The sequence below is a fragment of the Quercus lobata genome, chromosome 8, assembly GCF_001633185.2.
Source record: "Quercus lobata isolate SW786 chromosome 8, ValleyOak3.0 Primary Assembly, whole genome shotgun sequence".
Lineage (NCBI taxonomy): Eukaryota > Viridiplantae > Streptophyta > Magnoliopsida > Fagales > Fagaceae > Quercus > Quercus lobata.
This window is the reverse complement of record NC_044911.1, coordinates 31,157,979-31,177,683: the sequence shown is the minus strand read 5'-3', so window position 1 is coordinate 31,177,683 and position 19,705 is coordinate 31,157,979. Positions and strand designations below refer to the sequence as shown.

General features: G+C 34.5%; 2 protein-coding genes across 4 annotated transcripts; one reads left to right on the top strand and one right to left on the bottom strand.

Moving 5' to 3' along the window:
• Positions 1-5,421: 5,421 nt before the first annotated feature.
• On the top strand, positions 5,422-9,901 carry LOC115954648. The gene is made up of 5 exons (XM_031072559.1): positions 5,422-5,883; positions 6,773-6,894; positions 7,776-7,867; positions 9,178-9,264; positions 9,345-9,901. The coding sequence occupies exons 1-5, from the start codon at positions 5,522-5,524 to the stop codon at positions 9,450-9,452; spliced, it is 771 nt and encodes a 256-aa protein (XP_030928419.1). The 5' UTR covers positions 5,422-5,521; the 3' UTR covers positions 9,453-9,901.
• A 1,719-nt stretch (positions 9,902-11,620) lies between these two features.
• LOC115954646 lies at positions 11,621-19,621 on the bottom strand. Of its 3 annotated transcripts, XM_031072557.1 has the most exons (18): positions 19,331-19,618; positions 19,100-19,217; positions 18,806-18,984; positions 18,596-18,703; positions 17,303-17,367; positions 16,876-16,981; positions 16,368-16,451; positions 15,797-15,943; positions 15,586-15,714; positions 14,791-14,858; positions 14,012-14,045; positions 13,838-13,922; positions 13,433-13,500; positions 13,236-13,349; positions 13,106-13,141; positions 12,888-12,974; positions 12,177-12,268; positions 11,621-12,007 (listed from the first exon to the last, which is right to left on the bottom strand). In XM_031072557.1, exons 1-18 carry the CDS (start codon positions 19,463-19,465, stop codon positions 11,911-11,913), a joined length of 1,752 nt encoding a protein of 583 aa, XP_030928417.1. In that variant the 5' UTR covers positions 19,466-19,618; the 3' UTR covers positions 11,621-11,910. The 3 variants fall into 3 exon arrangements, 2 of the variants coding, with proteins under 2 accessions (XP_030928417.1, XP_030928418.1); XM_031072558.1 differs by lacking the exons at positions 16,876-16,981; positions 17,303-17,367; XR_004083936.1 differs by lacking the exons at positions 11,621-12,007; positions 12,177-12,268; positions 12,888-12,974; positions 13,106-13,141 and adding an exon at positions 13,625-13,695 and having other exon boundaries at positions 13,326-13,349; positions 19,331-19,621.
• Between the last annotated feature and the right edge of the window lie 84 nt (positions 19,622-19,705).

The following is a 19,705-nucleotide window of genomic DNA, read 5'->3' as shown; positions in this document are numbered from 1 at the left end:
AGAATTAGACAAACACGCCTCTCTCTCCCCTCTTCTCTGATTTTCTCCTTTGAGTTTTCTTCATGGCCTTGTGTGGCTAAACTTTTATACTTAGTCGAAGGAAACTGAAGCCTGGGAATCAATAAAACTGAGATCTAATTTGTTTTTATTGTTCAATTTATGTTTTGAATATCAGATGTTCTTCTTTGCCTATTTTCATGATTGTCTCGTTTAATTACTAGGAGGCCTACTAGTTTATTGTTCGTTGCAATCTACTGCTAGGTTAGATATCAAATCCATAATTGTTTGATCTCTCTAACTTGTGAAGCAACCAAGATTTAATGATTTGCTGCATCAGAAATTATTAGATCTTAGGAAGAATGCTCGACTAAATTAAATGCAACCGCTTGTGCTTGTGTTGTTTAGTTTCATCGATCTCTCTAATTCTTAAGGCTACTACTAGATTAAACATTTAGCACTTGTCTTGGGTTGTTTAGTAGTTAAGGTTTATTAGATCGCTTATTTTCTAATTAACTACGACTAAGGAGAGATAAGAAAATTGTTCCGATGGTGAATATTTAAAGTGTGAATTGATATATACTTGCATCGATGATTAATTGTAAAATTCCGATGGTGGATGTTGACTTAGACCAAGGTTTGTTCTTTTGATTAATTTCGATACTTTAATTTGAACTATTCCTTAGTTGTTGTTGTTGTTTTTTTTTTTTTTCCTTAAAATTGTTTTCATTATACTCCACCCCCCCCCCCCTCCTTGTTCACGTAGCATAAAACTAGGCTAAATACTCTCCATGGGAACGATCCTTACTCGCATTACTACATATATTTTTAGGAGTATAAGTTTTATTTTTGGTTGCTTGCGACAGCACACCACTTGCATAAATATAAAAAATGAGAAATGATACGTCACAACACTTTTACAATAAAGGTTAAGTGGTCAATTCGTTACTAGTTCTAATTTGAACCTACCATTAAAATTATTTTTTTACCCACTAGTAATAGCTAGTAACAACCTACCACCTAAGATTTGTTGTGAAAATGTTGTGGACTTACATTTATGAAAGTTGCATTTCAAAGCCAAAAAGAATATTGTCATTGGACAAAATTTAACTACAAAATTGATTGTAGCCAAAAGCTACAACCTTATTCAATAAAATAAACAATACTACATATTTTGAAAATCTAACCGTTAAATTGCATGTTCTTTATGCTCTTAATACACATGTCAAATTTTGTGTCAATCGGATATTATTTACTATATGATCTATTATCTTATAACTTATGCATAATTATAAACTACAAAAACTTGCAATTTAAAGAATTTATTGATGACATAGCTATTGATTTTTAATTTTTTAAAAATTTGTAAGTATGGATGTAATCCAATAGTATTTGTCAAAAAAAAAAAATAAAATAACTTAAAGCTACAATTTGTTTCATTATCATCGCTAATTTTCTTTTCTTTTTTTTTTTTTTTTTTTTTGGATGATTATCTTTGAACATGCTTCAGAGTTTTTTTTTTTTTTTTTTTTTTTTTTTTTTTTTTTTTTTTCAAAATAGAATAGACATTGTTGTGTGCCTCACTGCTTTGGTTCCCAAGAAAAAGGTTGCTCTAGTCTGGGCATACAAAATAAAATAGACATTGTGCCTCACTGCTTGGTCCCCAAGAAAAAGATTGCTGGACAGCAGACATTAATTAAAAATAACCGCGATGCTTGACTCTTAATTTTATTGAATGAATTGTTTTTTGTTCTTAATATTTTGTTTTTGCTGAATAAATTGTTTCCCCTTGTGTGTATTAGGTTAAGGTACACCACTTCAAAACTTTTTATTGAAACTATATTCTGACAAATTAATTGTTGGATTACATAATTTTATTATATTCTTATATCTTTCGTACTTACAAAATATCAAAATGATATGATATCAATAAGTTTTTTTATCCTAAATGTTTAAATGTCAAGTTTATTTCATTTTAAAATTATACATAGAACATGTGTTTGAGAGTCATATAATAATTAACACTTATTAATACAAAATTTGGTATGTATATTAAAAAGTAACAAAAATATTTAATCCAAATATAGTTACAATTAGTTGTTTAACAATACTACAAATACAAAAAATTTCACAATATTTTTAATAAATTGTTGAGGTAACTAATTATGATTACTATAACATCTTTTTCAATATAACTACCACTAACATCATTTTAGTTGTTCTTGAATTAGAATTTACCAATACAACAATTGTGAAAATGATGTATCTCTAAATTTATTATTGTTTTTTAAGCCTAACAACCAAAAGGTAGCCAGAAAAATCTCATATTTCCAATCAAGAAAGTATCTTGTGCGCAAGGGCGTAGCTAGGATTTTTTACATGGGGGGGCCGATTTTTGACGATGATGATTATCATTGTTGTATGGACAGTCTATATTTTTAGGTTGATATGAACCTTTTTTGAGATAAGCTCGTCGGATTCATCTTGTTTGTTGATAAGAAATTCACATATTTGTTTACGTGATCCTGAATCACGATCTATCTCTTCAGATTGAATTCTTGAACATTTGGAAGGGTGTTTATTAGGCATTAAAGTATCAACATTTATTTCTACAGCCACATTTGTTTCTACAACCATAGGTGTCCTAAATTCTGAATTGCTAACATCTTTTTTCTTAAAGAATGCATCAATTGTTTTTCGTTTGCTCATAATTCTTTAAGTTTTAAGAATATGACTCAAAAATTAACCTGAAAAGAACTTAAAAAATAAACTCTTAATTAGAAATTTCTACTTAATTATATGGATATTATTCGTACTTAAGAAAAAAAACAAAATTTCCACTGTAATTTAAACAGTCAACCTATCATCATTCCTATTATTAATTATATGAATGTTATTCATACCTCTCCATGCCTTCAATCATATATTTCTCTAAAAATCTATGAAAAATTAAAGTGCATGTAAATATTTAAGTAAGCGTATATAGTTGAGAAGAAGAAAAAAAAAACACTAAAAATAGAGATGAAGGTGTAGTGCTGAAGAAAGAAAACAAAACTGAAAACTCACCCTATGAATGATTTATTTTAAGAAAGCAAAAAGAAAGAAAATAATGGTCAAGTTTTTTTTTTTTGGGATCGTGAGGACTGAGTTTGAAAGGAGGGCTAAGCTGAAGTTTTGTTTTGTTTGGGGGTTGCTGGTACTAGTAGAGTGGGCGGTGGCGTGTACACAGAAGACAAGAAGAGAATAAAAAGAAGAGAAATGATATGTCTATAATATTTTCACAACATTTTTATAACAAATCCTAAGTGGCAAGTTGTTACTGATTGTTATTATTGGAGCAAAAAAGTAATCTTAGTGTTAGGTTCAAATTTGAACCAATAATAACTAACCACTTATGATTTGTAAAAATAAAATAAAAATTTTGTAGACGTAGCACCTCTCTAAAAAGAATAGCAATAGAAAGGGTTTTGATTTTGAGATTGAGAATGGGTGATAAAATGTTATTTTGTTGGGTAGTGCCTTTGGCTATTTAAATATAAGGAGGCCATGTTTTGTTTTATTAGAAGATAAAAGAGGCCTACAATTGAAACTGGAGCATGCTGGGGCTGGGAGTGAATTGAACAGAAATGGGAAGGGGGGGGGGGGGGGGCGGCGGAAATGTACATCATTGGGGGGCCCAATTAAAATTTCTATATAGGCTGGTGGACTTCTTTTTTTTTTTTTTGTAGGGGCCACGGCCCCCCCAAGGGGCAACGTGGCTCCACCTCTGCTTGTGCACTTGCTTCATAACAAGCCTCTCACAAGCATGTGGGTCTCATAGTATGGTTGAAAGTTGAATTAATTACACTAAATGCACCCTTAATATATTCTCTTTAAATTAAATTAAATAATAACCACAATTCCCTTAAATTGTGTTTGAATGGCAACATTTGGATTTGGATTTGGATTTGGATTTGAAATCCATTGATTTAAAATGTCTTGATTTGAAATCCCTTGATTTTAAAATTCCTTGTTTGGGTCTTTTTAAACAAAGAAAGATTTGAAATTCATCATTTAAAATTCCATTGTTTGGATACCTAAATTCATCATTTGAGATTTCCAAATTCTACAGTGTGAGAGGGTATTTGAGAGGGTATTTGAAATCCATGGATTTGGACCTACTAAATTCTTGTTGGATTTGAGGTCAAATCCAAATTCATTTCTTTTAACTTACCCAAACAAAGAATTTGGATTTGGGCCCCCTCAAATCCAAATCCATATCAAAATCCATGGCATCCAAATAGACCAAAACTGACTCTCTTTTTTCCCTTGATCTGTTTTGTGTGCAAAGCAAAAAATTAAATACAAAATAAAAAGTCTCCGAGCCAAATAAATTTCTTATATATATATATATATATATATATATATATATATAATTCAATAGTTGCAAGCAAGCGTGAAGTCTATTGAAAAAACAAAGAATTTTTATCATTAGGATGTGAGTAAGAAGCCACATTCTTAGTCCAAAGTCCAAACATCTAATTACTCAAAATTATGAAGAAAAAAAAAAAACCCTCCTTTTAATCATTCTAAACCCATATTTTGGCCCCATTTAATCTGGTTCTCAAATTTTCACTAATTTTACTTTTACTTTTACTTTTACTTTTACTTTGGTCTTTATATTTTTAACTTACTATCATTTTGGTCTTGTCATTATCTCACTTATATAACATGCTACTTTTAAACTAGTATTGCAATCCATTATTTAGGGGAGGTTTTTCGTAAGTAGGATGACCGCATAGACCAAACTACCCGTAAATTTAAAAACATAGACCAAAATAAAAACTATGAAAAGTTGATAATCAAATTGAAAATATAGTCAAATATAGAAATCAAAAAAGTGTTTTTACCCAATTCAATATTTATCACACCATGTCTCAACTAAATAAGAATCTTCTAACTCAATTAAAAATTTATGATGCTTCCAATGAAGCGGTTTCGAACTCAAGAATTAAACCCTCCTCCCCAATTATCAACCCAAAAAAAAACCTTTGCCCCTTATTTCTTGTTCGAAAAGCTTCCTCCAAGTCAACTTAAGATAGATTCTAAAATAAAATAAATTTTTTTATAAAAAAAATAATAAAAGTCAAATTAAGTGTATGCTTAAGAATAACTTATTTAGTTGAAACTGAAAACTTTTTACTAAATATACGATAAATAAAGCTAAAAGGTGACTGGAATAATACAGTAAGACTCATAAATAGTATCAAAAAGTACAATAAAACCTAAAAATAGTAGCAAAAAAAAAAGTTTTAAAAAAAATAATAATAAAAAAATAAAAATAAAAATAAAAAAAATAAAAAAAACTAGTTTTTTAACCCAATACAAAATGGAAATGAAAAGATTTTAATCATTATGAGATGTTTAATAACTAATCAGCCAAATCCAAACGTCCACCCATCACAACTATATAAATGTCTCGTTTGAAATCTGCTGGGTCACACCTTTCATTCATACAAAGCTAAATTGAATTCTGGAAAGAGGGATGAGTTTTCTTGCGGGAAGATTAGCAGGAAAAGAAGGTGCCTATTTTTTCCAGGAAACCAAACAAGCCGTAGGCAGACTTGCCCAGAAAAAATCAACCCAGAAGCCTTCTTCTCTGTCTGGTCCTTCTTCTTCTCAGGAAGAAGCAAAAGCAGACGTCCTTCCTGAGGTTTTGAGGCACTCTCTGCCCGCCAAGATTTATTACCAACCCTTGAATTCTTCTTCTTCTTCTTCTTCGTCCATATCCACCTCCAAATGGGTTCTCCAATCTGATCCCAACAATGCCTCTTCTTCGTCTGCCAAGGCTCTCAATCCTCTCAGGGATTATCTCTCTATGCCCCAGGTCACCTTTGGCCCCAAAAGGTCCTCTCTCTCTCTCTCTCTCTCTCTCTCTCTCTCCCCGTTTTGGTTTCGTTTGGTAGTTGAGAATATGTGTGCAAGAGAAAATAGTTGAAATTTTGAGGCTTAAGAACTATGATTGAGGACTTTCTACAACTGGGTTTTTTCTTTTCTTTTTTTTTTTTGGTTAAATGTTTTGGAATTCGGATTATTCGGATTTTGAAGCTTAATTGCTGGTACCTCGAAAGCAAAACCCTGCATGGAGGTCACCTTTGGCCTCAAATGGTGTTGTTTGTCTGCTTATTAATTGTTGGCTTTTGGATTCTTTTGTTGCTGAGAAAATAGGAAACAAAGGGAAATTTAACTTTTGAGGCTTACACAGATATATAAAGAGGTCCATTCATCTGAGTTTCTAATTGTTAGGCTGTGCAATTCAAAGTTTATTGATGTTGGTACCTTATAAAAGGAAATCTTTTGCTTTTCTTTGGTTGCAGAGAAAATGTGAGAAATGTTTAGAAATGAAACATCTAACTGTCGGTACCTCATAGAGATTGTAGAATTTGAATTTTGAATCTTAACTATCGTCCAGAAGGCAAAAACTTCTTTTATTTCTTTGGTATGTGAAGAAATTGCTTTGAATTGTATGACAATCCACTGAATCGGTACATGAGAATTCAACTCTTTGGTATGTTTATCTCGATTTTGGGGAAACAGGAAGCAGTTGTTGAATTTTTACTTCTCCACCTGTTATATCAAATATGCTTTGAGTTTTTCTTTGTTCAATTCTTATATGACAAATAGAGAGGTTTGGAAAATGTAATTTACAGAAGAAACTAAGCTATGCGTTTAAAATTGAGAAGATGCTTTTTCTTTATACTGCTAGTTATTCTATCTCCTATCTTATTAACTGCAGGTGGGAACTTCCCCAAGTAGAACACTCGGTTTCAGCCTCCACAGCAAATGAATTGCGTCAAGATAGGCATGTCCACATTAATCCTGAGAAGTTGAAGGCTGCAGCTGAAGGGTTTGCTCAAAGTAGGTTCTACTCTCTCTGTCTCTCTTGCTGTTGGAAAATTCTTTTCATTTAGCAGATACAGTTGCTATTATCCCTTTATTTAGCATTGGTCAAAGTAACTCTTCTCAAAACAGAAAACAGAATTAACAAAAGTTTGGTACTTTCAATGGAGAAAAAAGAAAATCAGCAAAATGGAGTTTAATATGCTGCAGATGAGGTTTTTTGATCATTGAGATCTTAATACAACTAAGAAAGAATACTACTTTCACGCAACAACTGGCTTAGAGATGTTATGAATGTCACTTAAACTATTTAAAACCAATCTGTCAGATATGTGATATACGATTCAACAGCATATGGTTGTTTAGTGCAAAAATAGTTCTCACTGGATTTATCCGTGGTCTTAATCCTATTCTATATTTCATGTTTGAACTGGAGATCCCATGGTACCGGGCCATTAACAAAGTAGGGATCTACTTCTGAATCATAGCATAAAGAATAAAAGTTAAACACGAAGGTGGAGAGGGGAAAAAAGAGGTGTCAATATTATGTATCATCAGAAATCATATTGAAACTCAGCAGCATTCAGATATTTGGGTTGGTGGAACCCCAATTTTTCACAAGGACTTTACCATTGTTTTGGGGCAGTCACTTTCTTGTCTGATCAGTTGTTGCTCAGAAATCTATCAGTATAGATCAGTGTTGGTATTGTTTGCATGCACTTGCCATATATTTGTCCTGCAGTAAAACTCTTATGAGCTTTAAATGTTTTTTCTCGATCACAATATTAAACTTTTTATAATTTATGGGGGAAAAAAAGACTCAAGAGCTTTGTTTGTTTTTTGTATCTATCCAACTCAACATCAACAAGCCTGGTTTTTTTTTTTTTTTTCCTCCACAGTTGGGAAGGCATTTGCTGTTGCTACAGCAATTATATTTGGAGGTGCCACCTTGATATTTGGACTGGCAGTCTCAAAACTAGAGATGCAGAATGTAAGTATATATTTGCCATGCCTTAAATCCTAAAATTAATTGAGTGGGTGTCCTCATAATGAATTACTGAAAACTGGGATATATATATATATATATATATCCTTTTTTATTATATTTTAAGAGTAGGGTTGATTATAGTTTATCCACTTGTGGTTTTGGGTGGTTTCACTTTGCCTACCACATGGTTTTAAAAGTAGCACTTTTCCCTTTCATGGTTTATTCTGTTAAGTAAACCGCCTTATCAGCCTGATGTTAAAAATATAGGGATAAAAGTGACGATTTACCTGCCTCCATCCAACCCCGAATCACAACCACTAAAAAAACCACCACACTCAGCAGCCCAAGCCCAAGATCACCCTCAATCCCATCTCTGATCACCCTAAAACTCCTAAAAGATAAAAAGGAAAAATTTTGTTGGCCACTCCCTCGACAGCCCCTTCATCACAAACAGCCCAGTCACCACCCATGGCCAACCTCACCGTTCCTGCCACCTAACATCAAGAACCTCCAAACCACACTCCAACCTCGCCAAGTGTCTTACAGCTGGCTAAAAATGGAAGAGAATTGGAGGGGGTTTTAAATGAGAGAGGAGCTGAACCTAAATTTATATATTTATTGCCATGTATTAGTTCTAGTGTTCTCTGTCTTGTGCATTGGTTTAGTATGAAAGACAATCTCTGTATTTAATTAGGTCATAGAGAAAGTTGAAATTTTTAGTCTTTTAGAGGTATCTATGAATGGCATTTTCCATAACAGACTCTAGATCTGTCTATATAAGTTCCAAATTTGGCTTTAGCGATTAAATGCTTCTGAAATGAACTCGGTAAATTTTAACCATTTTTTTTTATTCATTCAGCTGGGGAACCCTGCTGTGTTTGCCTCTTTTTGGTTGTGACTATAATTGAAATGTTTATCAAGTATACACAGACAAACACAATGATATATGTTCTGACCTGTTATTGAGATTCTATAATTTTTTTTTAGATCATTTCCACGTAACATGTTCGTTTATTTATCTTTGCATTTTTTTATCATTGAAACTTATTACGTTTTTTTTTTTTTTTAATGACTTATTACTTTTATCTTTTGTTTTTGGGTTTGTACTGTTAAGTTTTTCAATGTCATCCTGCTGTAGCAATCAGAGATTTAATTCTCAGTTGCTTGCAATATGCGGTATTTTGTTTGTCCGTGCTTCATCCCTTCTAGAAGATGTTACCTTTCAGTTGCCAGCCATTATATTGCATTAAAATTAAGATTGTCTTTGAAACTAGGTGACAAGATTACATGAAGTTATTATTTAATTTTTACAGACTCATGAATTTCGGACTAAAGGAAGAGACCTGGTAGAGCCAAAATTTGAGATGATTAAAGAGCAACTAGTTCCCTTAAAAACCTGGGTATGTCTAGTTAGAAGTTCTGTATTTTTTCACTTAGTTTACCTTTGTCACAAACTAACTCTAGAACTTTTGTTTTGTAGGCTGATAATACGTCAAAGAAATGGCATTTGGAGAGGCAGGTGGAAGTTAAAGAGAGGCCTATGGTGAAGGAGCTTTCCAAAATGTGGAGTGCAAAGACATCCAACTGATATTTTATTTATTAGACAAAATTTAGATACAATACCTTAAGTGTTGTTTCTAAAGTTCCTCACTTAAAATTGAGTCATGTGGCTACTTAACTAAAAAATACACTTCAACCTCATGAGGAAAAATCCACATAGTAGAATCTTAAGAGAGGAACCTGAGAAACAGTACCTAAGTACTGTACCTAAGTCTTGCTCTTGTTTATTTATATATTTATTTTCTTTGGGAAAGAGAGAGAGAAGGGGTATTGTACGTACAAAGTTGTCTAAGTGCCTTGTAGAGGAAAAGTAATTTGGCATTACCCGGATGTACCACATCCCTCATGTGATATATCCGTTGACATAATAAAAATTGCTTGTAGAGTTATGCAATAAAAAATTTATGTTGTATGAATAGATGACCTGCTGAGTCATGCACAAGGGATATGAGTAAGTAAAGTGTTTGTGTGCCAAAAGATTAGCCTACTTGAAATGATTGCCTATACTTCTATGCAAAATAGAGCTTAATGACAATAACACACTTCTATTGATGTCGTCTACATAAACTTGCACATTCCTCCCAATCTGGTGGACGAACATTTTATCCATCAATCTCTAGTACATCGCTCCTGCGTTTTTTAGTCCGAATGGCATGATTTTGTAGCAGAAAAGTCCCCGGCTCGTAATAAAGAAAGTTTTTTCCTAATCCGTTTCCTCCATTCTGATTTGGTTGTAAACAGAAAAAGCATCCATAAAACTCAGAAGTTCATGTCCTGCGGTCGAGTTTACCAAAGTATCTTATCCGTGGGAATGGGTAACTGTCCTTTAGGCAAGCTCTGTTGAGATTTGTGAAATCAACGCACATTCTCCATTTTTCATTGGCCTTTTTAACCATAACCACATTTGCTAACCAGTCGGGGTAATATACCTCCCGAATGAAATTTGCATCAAGCAACTTTTGAACTTCTTCAGCTATAGCTTTGTCTCTTTCTTGAGCGAACACTCGTTTTCTTTGTCGAATGGGAGGCGATGAGGGCGACACATTCAACTTGTGTACTATAATTGAAGGGTTGATTCCTGGCATGTCCTCATGACTTTAGGCGAACACATCTTAGTTGTCCTTTAGGAAGGTCGTGAGCGCTTGTCGAACCGTCCGACTTGATAATGTCCCCATCCTAGTCGTCCGTTTGGGCTTTGATTCATCAAGTCTTATTTCTTCTAGCTCCTCAACCGGCTTTGCTAGTGCCCTTTGTTCATCTATGCACAATGTTTGTTGGTGATCATCCATTTCTAGTATGGCAATGTAACATTCGCGTGCAGCCACTTGATTTCCCTGCAGCTCTCTCACTCCATAATCTATAGGGAACTTGATCATTAGGTGGTAGGTTGAAGTTGCAGCCTTCCATGAGTTGAGAGTTGGTCGTCTGAGAATGGCGTTGTAAGCAGATGAGCAGTCGACCACGAGGAATGTTACGTCCTTGGTGATCTACTGCAGGTAGTCGCCTACCATTACTAACAATGTGACGGCGCCAAGGGGGGATACTTTTGTCCCTCCGAAACCAATGAGAAGGGCATTTATCGGGACCAGTTGTTCTCGGTCAATCCTCATCTACTAGAAGGCCGGGTAATACAGGATGTCTACTGAGCTGCCATTGTTGATCAAAACCTGGTGCATGTTATAATCTCCTACTCGTAGGCTGACCACAAGTGCATCGTCATGCGGGTGGTGGAGTCTTCGAGCGACTTCTTCCGAGAATCCGATTACAGGGTTGTCAATCCATGTCATTTTAGGTACGGAGCCTGTAAACTGGACGTTCTAGACCATTCTAAGGTAGGTCTTATGGGCTTTTTTGGACGACCCAGTTTCGGCTATGCCCCCTACTATCATTCTTATATCTCCAATTGAGGGGTCTAGGGCGTTCATTCTCCTTTTGTGGAGCTTGCTCCTATGGTGGATCCGTCCTTTCTCCGAAACATAATTGCCAATTCACCATAGCAAACGTCTATAAATTTTAGCACATTCACCACATTAAGGGAAATTGGTTGTTAGGCGATCCTTTACTCTTTGGACTCTGAAAGGTGATTTAGATTGACCATTCACAATCTGCATTCCTAAAACCTCTTCTAATGATATCTAGATGTTTAATTCAGGGATATGTAATCTTACCCATTCATCCCCTAATTGAGTTTGTGGATACAAATTGCCTTAAATTTATACCACTAACAAATTATCAGTGAAATTTGTTGCACAATTAAAAGGCATATGAATTATCATCAGACAATAATGCCAAAATTTGTAACCATGTCTACGTGAAGTACTACGAAATCTTTAACTGATCTTCAAGGCCTAACCACCCCTCAAGATCAAATTAGGACAAGATTGGTAAAAATCAATGAATTTGCCATCCAAGAACTTGTAAACCAAGTAGACCAGTCCTCTGTCTTCATTACCCTACCACTGTTCCGATCATCGTTAGGTGACTCCTTACCGCTTGTAATCTAAACCAGCTCCATATTTCCAAGCCTCGAGGCGCCGCTTCCACTCATACTTCATCTTGGATGGAAAAGAGCTTAGCAATGGCCTTGCAAGACATGAAACTAATAAGAGTCTATTCTCTAGAACATAAAGGAAGAATGCAAACTTAAGAAAGTGTCTTTAACTAACAATATGGTTGGGAATACTGCTGTAATCCTTAATTGTTGTGCTTTGATTAAACTGAGAGAGAAACAAGAGGATGGAAGAACAATTACCTTATGACAGGGTCAGCAAAGGTTGACAGAAACGTATAGTAACCCAGCATAAAAAAATGTCCAGACCAGTCAAGAAGCACAGGAATACCAACCTGAAACGCGACCAAATTAATTTGACGAGAACTGAATATGGATAGCTATTATACACATATTCATCAAGGAAATATAACACATGTACGCAATACCAAGATTTACTGACTAAAATTCTGTCTGTTTAGGCACTATTTTTCAAAGAATCCAATACCTGCACACTACTGTAGCAAACATTATTCATTTTGGGAACTGTTTCACTACTGCTACACTGCCGATCCTAAGCCTGGATTAGATGATGGTGGGTCATATATCAGGCCAACTACGGAAAAGAACTTTGCTAAATTCTACTTTTATATCTCTCCATTTCTTCATTGTCAATCCCAATTAAAAGAGGGCATGTGTTTGCTTAGAGGATATGTTATCTGAGGATATGTTATCTGAGAATATATTTCAATCAACTAAAGCTCTTATTAATTTCATCTATTCAAATTATGAAATAAAAATATCAGCTGTTAGAAGATGAAAGTAAATGGGAGACCTGGCTATAAAAATAGTACACAGATCTCAAAACATATTGGAACGCTACCTTGCAGTAAGTCATAGACTCACTCAAGTTGGACAGAAAATGTGGAAGAGAAAAATTCAAAAAAAAAAAAGGGATATCTACTTATTAATTACCTGCTTGAATATTGATGGAAGAAGTTGAGGTTTAGTTAACATGACTAGGCCTAATGTCTTGGCAAGAGGCACGAACTGTACAACATCCTGTCAAAGTAGTGTTTCAGGAAAAAATAGAAAAGAAAAAAAGACTTAATAATTTTAATTTGATAAAAAATTTAAAATTATTACTCATATGCAAATCGGAAATATGCCAAAAAGATAAACAAGAAAAGAACCTGAAGAAATGGTCTTAGAACTGGATCACCTAGCCTCTGAAGAAGAGAGAAACAAATATATTATAGAATACGGAAGGATCCTGAGAGAGAAACAAAACTCTGGCTTTGTTATATGGAAACACAATGCTACCTGCATACTCTGAAAATTAACATAAAGGAGCTCGGTAATAAAATCTGGTGAGACATTAGACTGTTGTCTAGCTGACATTGCTCTTTGAAACAACCATGAAGCACTTAAGTTGGGCTGCAGTGCATAAATATATATTTAGATTTCAGATAACCATGACAGCTGGTAACCACAAAGCAAGAAAACAGCAAGTCACCAACCATGTATGGATTCAGCAGGGATAAGTTGTAAGAGTCAAGAAAATCTTCATTGATTGCTTCGTATATTCCTTTGTTCACAGGAAGGAAAAAGAATATTAGTAAACCTCATCCTTATAAAAACATTTCTACATGTCATTAATGTTTGATCAATGTCTGGACACCTTGAAAAATAATTCCATTTCATTTTTCTACCTGAGTGTCAGAAAAAGGAGATCCAGTTCCAATCATTACAATTACCCGTTGTAATCATATGTATTGAACTTCTGTGCAATGTAATAAAACTTATTTAGATACTATTTAAACCCACTGAAGAGATTCAACTTTAGTGTGTGAACTCCCCATTGATCCTAGAACCTTGTAATTAGGCAAAATAATATACTGAAGAATTGCACATAAACTATATACCTGTAACCAGCCTCTGAAGGTGCCTAGTCAAGCTCCCAAAGCCACCAAATGAAACTGGTGATTGTATGCCACTAGCATCACCAAACTGCAGAGAATGATTTTGTGACACTTGCATTCCATTTGGTACAAGATCATAATATATTGGGGGCTTTAGAAGTTTATAGCATACACCACCTGTAAAACACGATTAAAAGCTGCTGGCAATGGGCTGTCAAGTCGATCCACCACCATCAAGAATTAAAAGGCATCAGATTTTAAGAAACCATGGGAAAGTTAAGAGAAACATGAGAAGAATTTTGCATTCATTAATACAGGCAAAAGACGCAGGCATAAACAAAAATTATGAAGTGGTGTATTTAATCTAAGACATAGTTTTCCACTCATTCAACAACAGAAGTGAAAAACAATATCCTCAAGTTACATGTTATGACCGTATGAGCAGCAATACATGTCATGATTCTAGTTCAGAAAGAGAGAAGCCTTACATCTATTTCCATCCAATGATTTTGATTCAAAACTTGAAAAGTTAACAGGTTAGTACAAAAGCATTGCAAGACAAATCTATTATCCACCATATGAAAAATTCAACAAATCAAAGTTCAACATTGCTGCATAATGTATACGATTAAGTGTGCTCCAAAATTACTATGATACCATACTATCAGAGGAAAAAGTTCCAAGTTGCAAATTACATGCATTATGAGTCCAAACATTGGATTTTACTAAAACAAAGAATACACTCATTTCAATTGATATATAATATAATCTATAATCGCTTTAGCCTCCCATCCAAAAGAATACAAACAGAAATTCGTTCTGAACTTATTAATATATAAGATCTGAATTTTTTCTTTTTTCAAAGAATTTTGAGTTTTGACAAGAGTATGTCCTTAATTGATATCCAAGAAGTAAAGTAAACCTTATTGCAACTCATGCAATACTTGCTTCATTACCTGTCACGATACGTAGGGAAAATGCCATATATAACTCTCAATATCTCCAGATTCTCAAGAGAGACTCCCTATTAAGTACACATTCCAATTGTATTGTTAACAGATGAGAGGGCATCAAAGAAAGAAAAGGAGGGGATATTAAATTATACAAGCTGCTGACTTATATAAGCATTGATTATGTGGAAATTACAAACTTGTTAAAATAATCAAGATGCAATTTTAGGGAAAAGGAGTGGAAAAGTATGAACTTTTAGTCAGAAAGAATTCCCTAGAATTGGCTAACAAAGATAAAATATAATCCATTGGCCATCTCTTCCATGTTATGTTTGCACAGCATTTAGAAAACATATTAAAAAAATACTCCTAAATCCTCAAGTGTGTGCCAACTGAATAGCAGACCACTCATCACATATGCATGCAAATGCACGTAGACATATTCAGGACTGATTATGAATAAAGCTGCACATATGGAATGAAAATTTAGAACTGATTATGCTAATAATGCATCAATCAGCTTGCATCATGCAAATAGCAAGACCTTGGGCTGTAATGTAAATCTAGTGGAACTTGATCAGAATAACCAACAGAGAAACAGCCTTGAAAGTGTAACGGTCAGTGGGAGAGTTGGGGCAAACTAAATAAGAAATGAAAGTTGAACAAGTCTGATTTTTATAAGACATAACTCTCTTTAAAATATAATTTTTTGTTCTAAAAAATCCAACTCCTATTGGGATACAAAATAAACATGGGGAATCATGATATGCAAGATTGTTGTCTACAGATCAGAAATCTAACCTGATAATGTGGCATTAGATCCCAATATTCTTCTAATAGTTCTTCCAATTTTGGGGATCCTGGTTGAGGATTAACATATGTGAACATATAGGTAGTACGATCCATGGGACCAGAGCCAGCAGGAAATGCCTGAGGAACATTCAGAGAAAGCTTGAACCTCAGGGGAAAAAAAAAAAGCTGACATTACTGATATACCAGAAAGTCAACTTACCTCCCAGAAGTATTGAGCTTCTGAGGTTCCAACCTTCTTCACTGATGAACTACTATATATGACATCACTAGTAGAGTTATCCTTAAAACCACGAGCACAAGATCCAACAACAAGGCACACACCATCTGGCTTCCTTCCGCATCTTATCTGTAAATCATAATACACAACCCCAAGTGGTAGTTTCAGTCAAATTGTGGGCATGCATAATACGTGAACAACCTAAGTTGGTAATAATCTAAACAACATCATATATAAAATGTATTGGAATTCCTCACTAATAACCAATGATTTGAAAAATCAAGGGAAATTATGGTCTAAAGGGTAAAATTATGATTAGTTTGAACAGGATAAATCAGAGCCAGTTGGATAGTTGACCTCTTACGATCTTTAGTTGTAAGGAATAGCCACTTATTCAACAAATGCACAAACACAAACAAACAAATGTATGCATGGTTTCATAGACACATATAGGTGAAAATATTCTTTATTTAGGCCAATATATGCTTGGAAGTGGAAGAATATTATACTCCTATAAAAGCACATCATTCACGAAATAGAAGGGAAACCAGACCTGTTTTACCACAGGGGAAAAGTTCCCCATTGCATCAATGATGAGACGAGATGACAAAATGTCTCCTTCGGCAAGTTGCAAAACCTATGGAGAAAAGTGGTGGAAGAAATTATGTTATGTAATACTTCATTGAAAAAGAATATTAAATTCCATTTCCTTGTGACGTTTCTCAGTTGATGGATGAGATAAAAACCCATACAACTTTACATTCATGGAATTCAAACACTTTAAACTAGCAAAACTCAAACATCACCATAATTGGCCTTCTTTGATCATCCTCAAACCTGGACTAATATATTAGTTCTAGACTATAGTCTTCCCAGTCTTCTATGTAAACATCCTCATCTCACAACACTAAAGTTGTGACATGTCATGGTATAAAATCATGCTGCTGCTTACCCACATGTCATGTAGCAGCTTCTTATCACAACGAAATGTTAATGAGGCATCATCAAATAAAAAAAAAATGTCACTTAAATAAATCACTTTGAACTGTCAGAAAACTTACTGCTGCATCCTCGTATATGCAAATACTAGAGACACTGTAACCTTCAAATATGACTCCACCAAGGGAAATAAAACGTTTCTTCACAATCTCTATAAGCTTTGCAGGTCTGTAATGACGTAAAAGCTGAAAATCAGTTGCTGAGAGAAGGCTCATTCCTCTTGTTATAGCACTACCAATTTCCATTGAGCCCCCCCAGCTCTCCCACCCAAACAACCACCCCCCCCCCCCCCCCCCCACACACACACACACAAAAATGCCAATTTCCTTAAATTGGAGATAAGTGTATAACATAAATCAAACTGAGTGTCAGATTGGAGCATTGGAACATTAGGAAATAAATTCAAAAGATAGACAAAATATTGCACTTAGCTTTTAAAAAACAATAAATAGTTAAAGACAAAGTAGAAAAGAAAATAAGATAACTCACGAGACACCAAGATTAAGAATGTCTTCAACCCAGATCTCACCTTTTCCCTCAAATCCACATCTGTTCTGTGCATTCATTTAATGCCAAAAGAAATGTTATAAGTAATTAAGATAGCATCATGACCAAAGAGATGACACCAGACAGTGTTGGCAGTTGAATAGCATTTGGCCTATTCATATTGCTATAAACATACGAAAATCCTTTAGGAAAATGAGTAACACAAGTCAAGCAGGCTGTTGAAAAAGTAAGGGTCCTTCTTGTATCATGATTTAAGGAACATTAACATGTCCTGGCATTAGAAGTTAAATTTTTAAAATACTTATATTTATTATTCAAGATTTTAATGCCACTTAAATGATAAATCATCTCACTCAAACTTCCAGTTAGGCACCATGACCAGTAAACATGGACATAGATGTTTGTAAGTGTATTACTCATGAGTTAGTGCTAGTGTACATAGTTGAAAGCTACAAACACCTAAATTAAGCATCCAAAAGCATTTGCATCTGTTTTTTCAGGACTAACTGTCTTTGATTGAGTTTGTTCTGTATGATGACAAAGCATAGAATCATAATGATAAGATTCATTATTCTAATAGGCTGCATAGCAAAAATGTCAAATTATGTTCATTGTTTAAGACCTTCTAAAGTAAATGAAGGATCTTTTATAAGCATATGAATATTTGTCGTGTTGAGGAGTGTCTGACATACCAACTGCAGGAAGGCAAGAGTCCCCTAAAAATCAAATATTATGCATAAAGCCACTAGATAGGTAAAATTCACCTAACACATAGTGCTGCTTCCTATTAAGGATAAGCCACAGAGAATCCCAGATAGGCCCAAGGATGATAAGGTTGATTCAGAGGATGACAAAGTTAATTCAAAAACCAAGTGGGAAAGTCAGTTAAACTGCATGTAGAATGTACATCCATATAGAATGTATTATTTTTAAAATTTGAACTTTGGATTTCTTCATTATGAGATAAGGGAAATCCATTTGTTGTAACATCAGTATAGAATATCTGTTGAATACACAGCTGGTGCAGTGAGCTATACTAGTAAATTTCTCTTTAACCTGTCTTTCATTTACAAAATCCCTTTACTTCCATAAAACCTCTTTGCTTTTAGGGTATCATTAAGATGAGCATGGCCCTAGGATCATCTTGTTAACAAAATTCATAATTAGGTGAAGAATTCAAAGAAAACACTAAATGTTGGTGCCAATTGAAGAATTCATATGGAGAAACTAGAAAAAGTCTTCAAATTCATCAATTTCTGAAGCTTAAAAACATACAGGATTAAATTTCATGGCAGTAGCTTCTTCAATGTCTTCCTCTACAAGAACTCCAGCTTCTACAAGCTCAAAGAGCTCCTTCCTCGAGATATTCCATTCTTGTTCCCTCTGATTGAACATCAAAATATTATTTACCACAACTGATCATAAAAAAGCAATTCTCAAAATCACGAATTATTTTTATGATGAACTCCACAGTACAGTATATACCCCTTTTAGAATATTTCTTTCCACAATGCCTACTCGAAGACCTTTGGAACTCAAGGCTGTGGCAATGAAGATTCCCAAAGTGCCTCCACAAACTAATACATCAAATGTATCTACTGCTTTGTCATCTGAATCAAATATACCACGAATACTCGAAACAATTTGCTGGGGTTCTTGCACAACTGCAAAACACATGTGAAAAAATTTCCTAATATTCAAAGGATTGACTGCACAACATTCAGAGGAATCCGCAGTAAACAAGAGGGGAGAAAGTCTATGATAAGAAACGAAGTCCACCTGTTTGAGCAGAGCAAATACCAGACCAAAGCTGGTCCAACCTTTTTAAGGCATTATATGAGTATGCCCCACCAGCACCACCAACTTCACCACTCACTGAAATACCCTCCATTATCCTCTACATAAATTAAAATTCAAACACTAATTGGACCATTCTTTGTGGCAAAAGGAAAAACACACAGACACAAAAGACAAACTTAAGAGGCAACAAAGAAATCTGGTAATGGGTACCTGGGTTCTGGAGGGAATAGATTGTGCTATGAATCTCAGGTGTCTTGAAGCTTTGTGGCTTCGTCTTTGAACCAATGGAGACACTAATGGACACTGAGAGACCCCATTAATGAATCCAAGGTGAAGCAACACCATGAGTTCTAAAATTATTGTCCAAAGCAATTCCACTCTTTCTTTTAATGAGTTTCCCACACTTTCCTCTAGACTCAGTTTATCATTTGAAGCTGAAGTTGTATGCGTACAACAACTCGATACGTTAACGACCAAAACTGTTTTGTCTTTTCCATTCCTAGGAAGATTTTTCTAATTCAATAAAGTGCAAAGGCCACTGAAACTGAAAGGACCGGTTCCCAGTCCAAAGTTACATGCGGGTGA

Excerpts from the sequence above, each read along its gene's own strand:
- LOC115954648 (XM_031072559.1), top strand. The coding sequence starts at position 5,522 with ATGAGTTTTCTTGCGGGAAGATTAGCAGGAAAAGAAGGTGCCTATTTT. Across the intron at positions 5,884-6,772 it reads GTCACCTTTGGCCCCAAAAG|GTGGGAACTTCCCCAAGTAG; the intron begins GTCCTCTCTCTC and ends TATTAACTGCAG. Across the intron at positions 7,868-9,177 it reads CAAAACTAGAGATGCAGAAT|ACTCATGAATTTCGGACTAA; the intron begins GTAAGTATATAT and ends TAATTTTTACAG.
- LOC115954646 (XM_031072557.1), bottom strand. The coding sequence starts at position 19,465 with ATGGTGTTGCTTCACCTTGGATTCATTAATGGGGTCTCTCAGTGTCCA. Across the intron at positions 19,218-19,330 it reads CTATTCCCTCCAGAACCCAG|AGGATAATGGAGGGTATTTC; the intron begins GTACCCATTACC and ends TAATTTATGTAG. Across the intron at positions 13,142-13,235 it reads TTAATTTTCAGAGTATGCAG|AGGCTAGGTGATCCAGTTCT; the intron begins GTAGCATTGTGT and ends TCTCTTCTTCAG.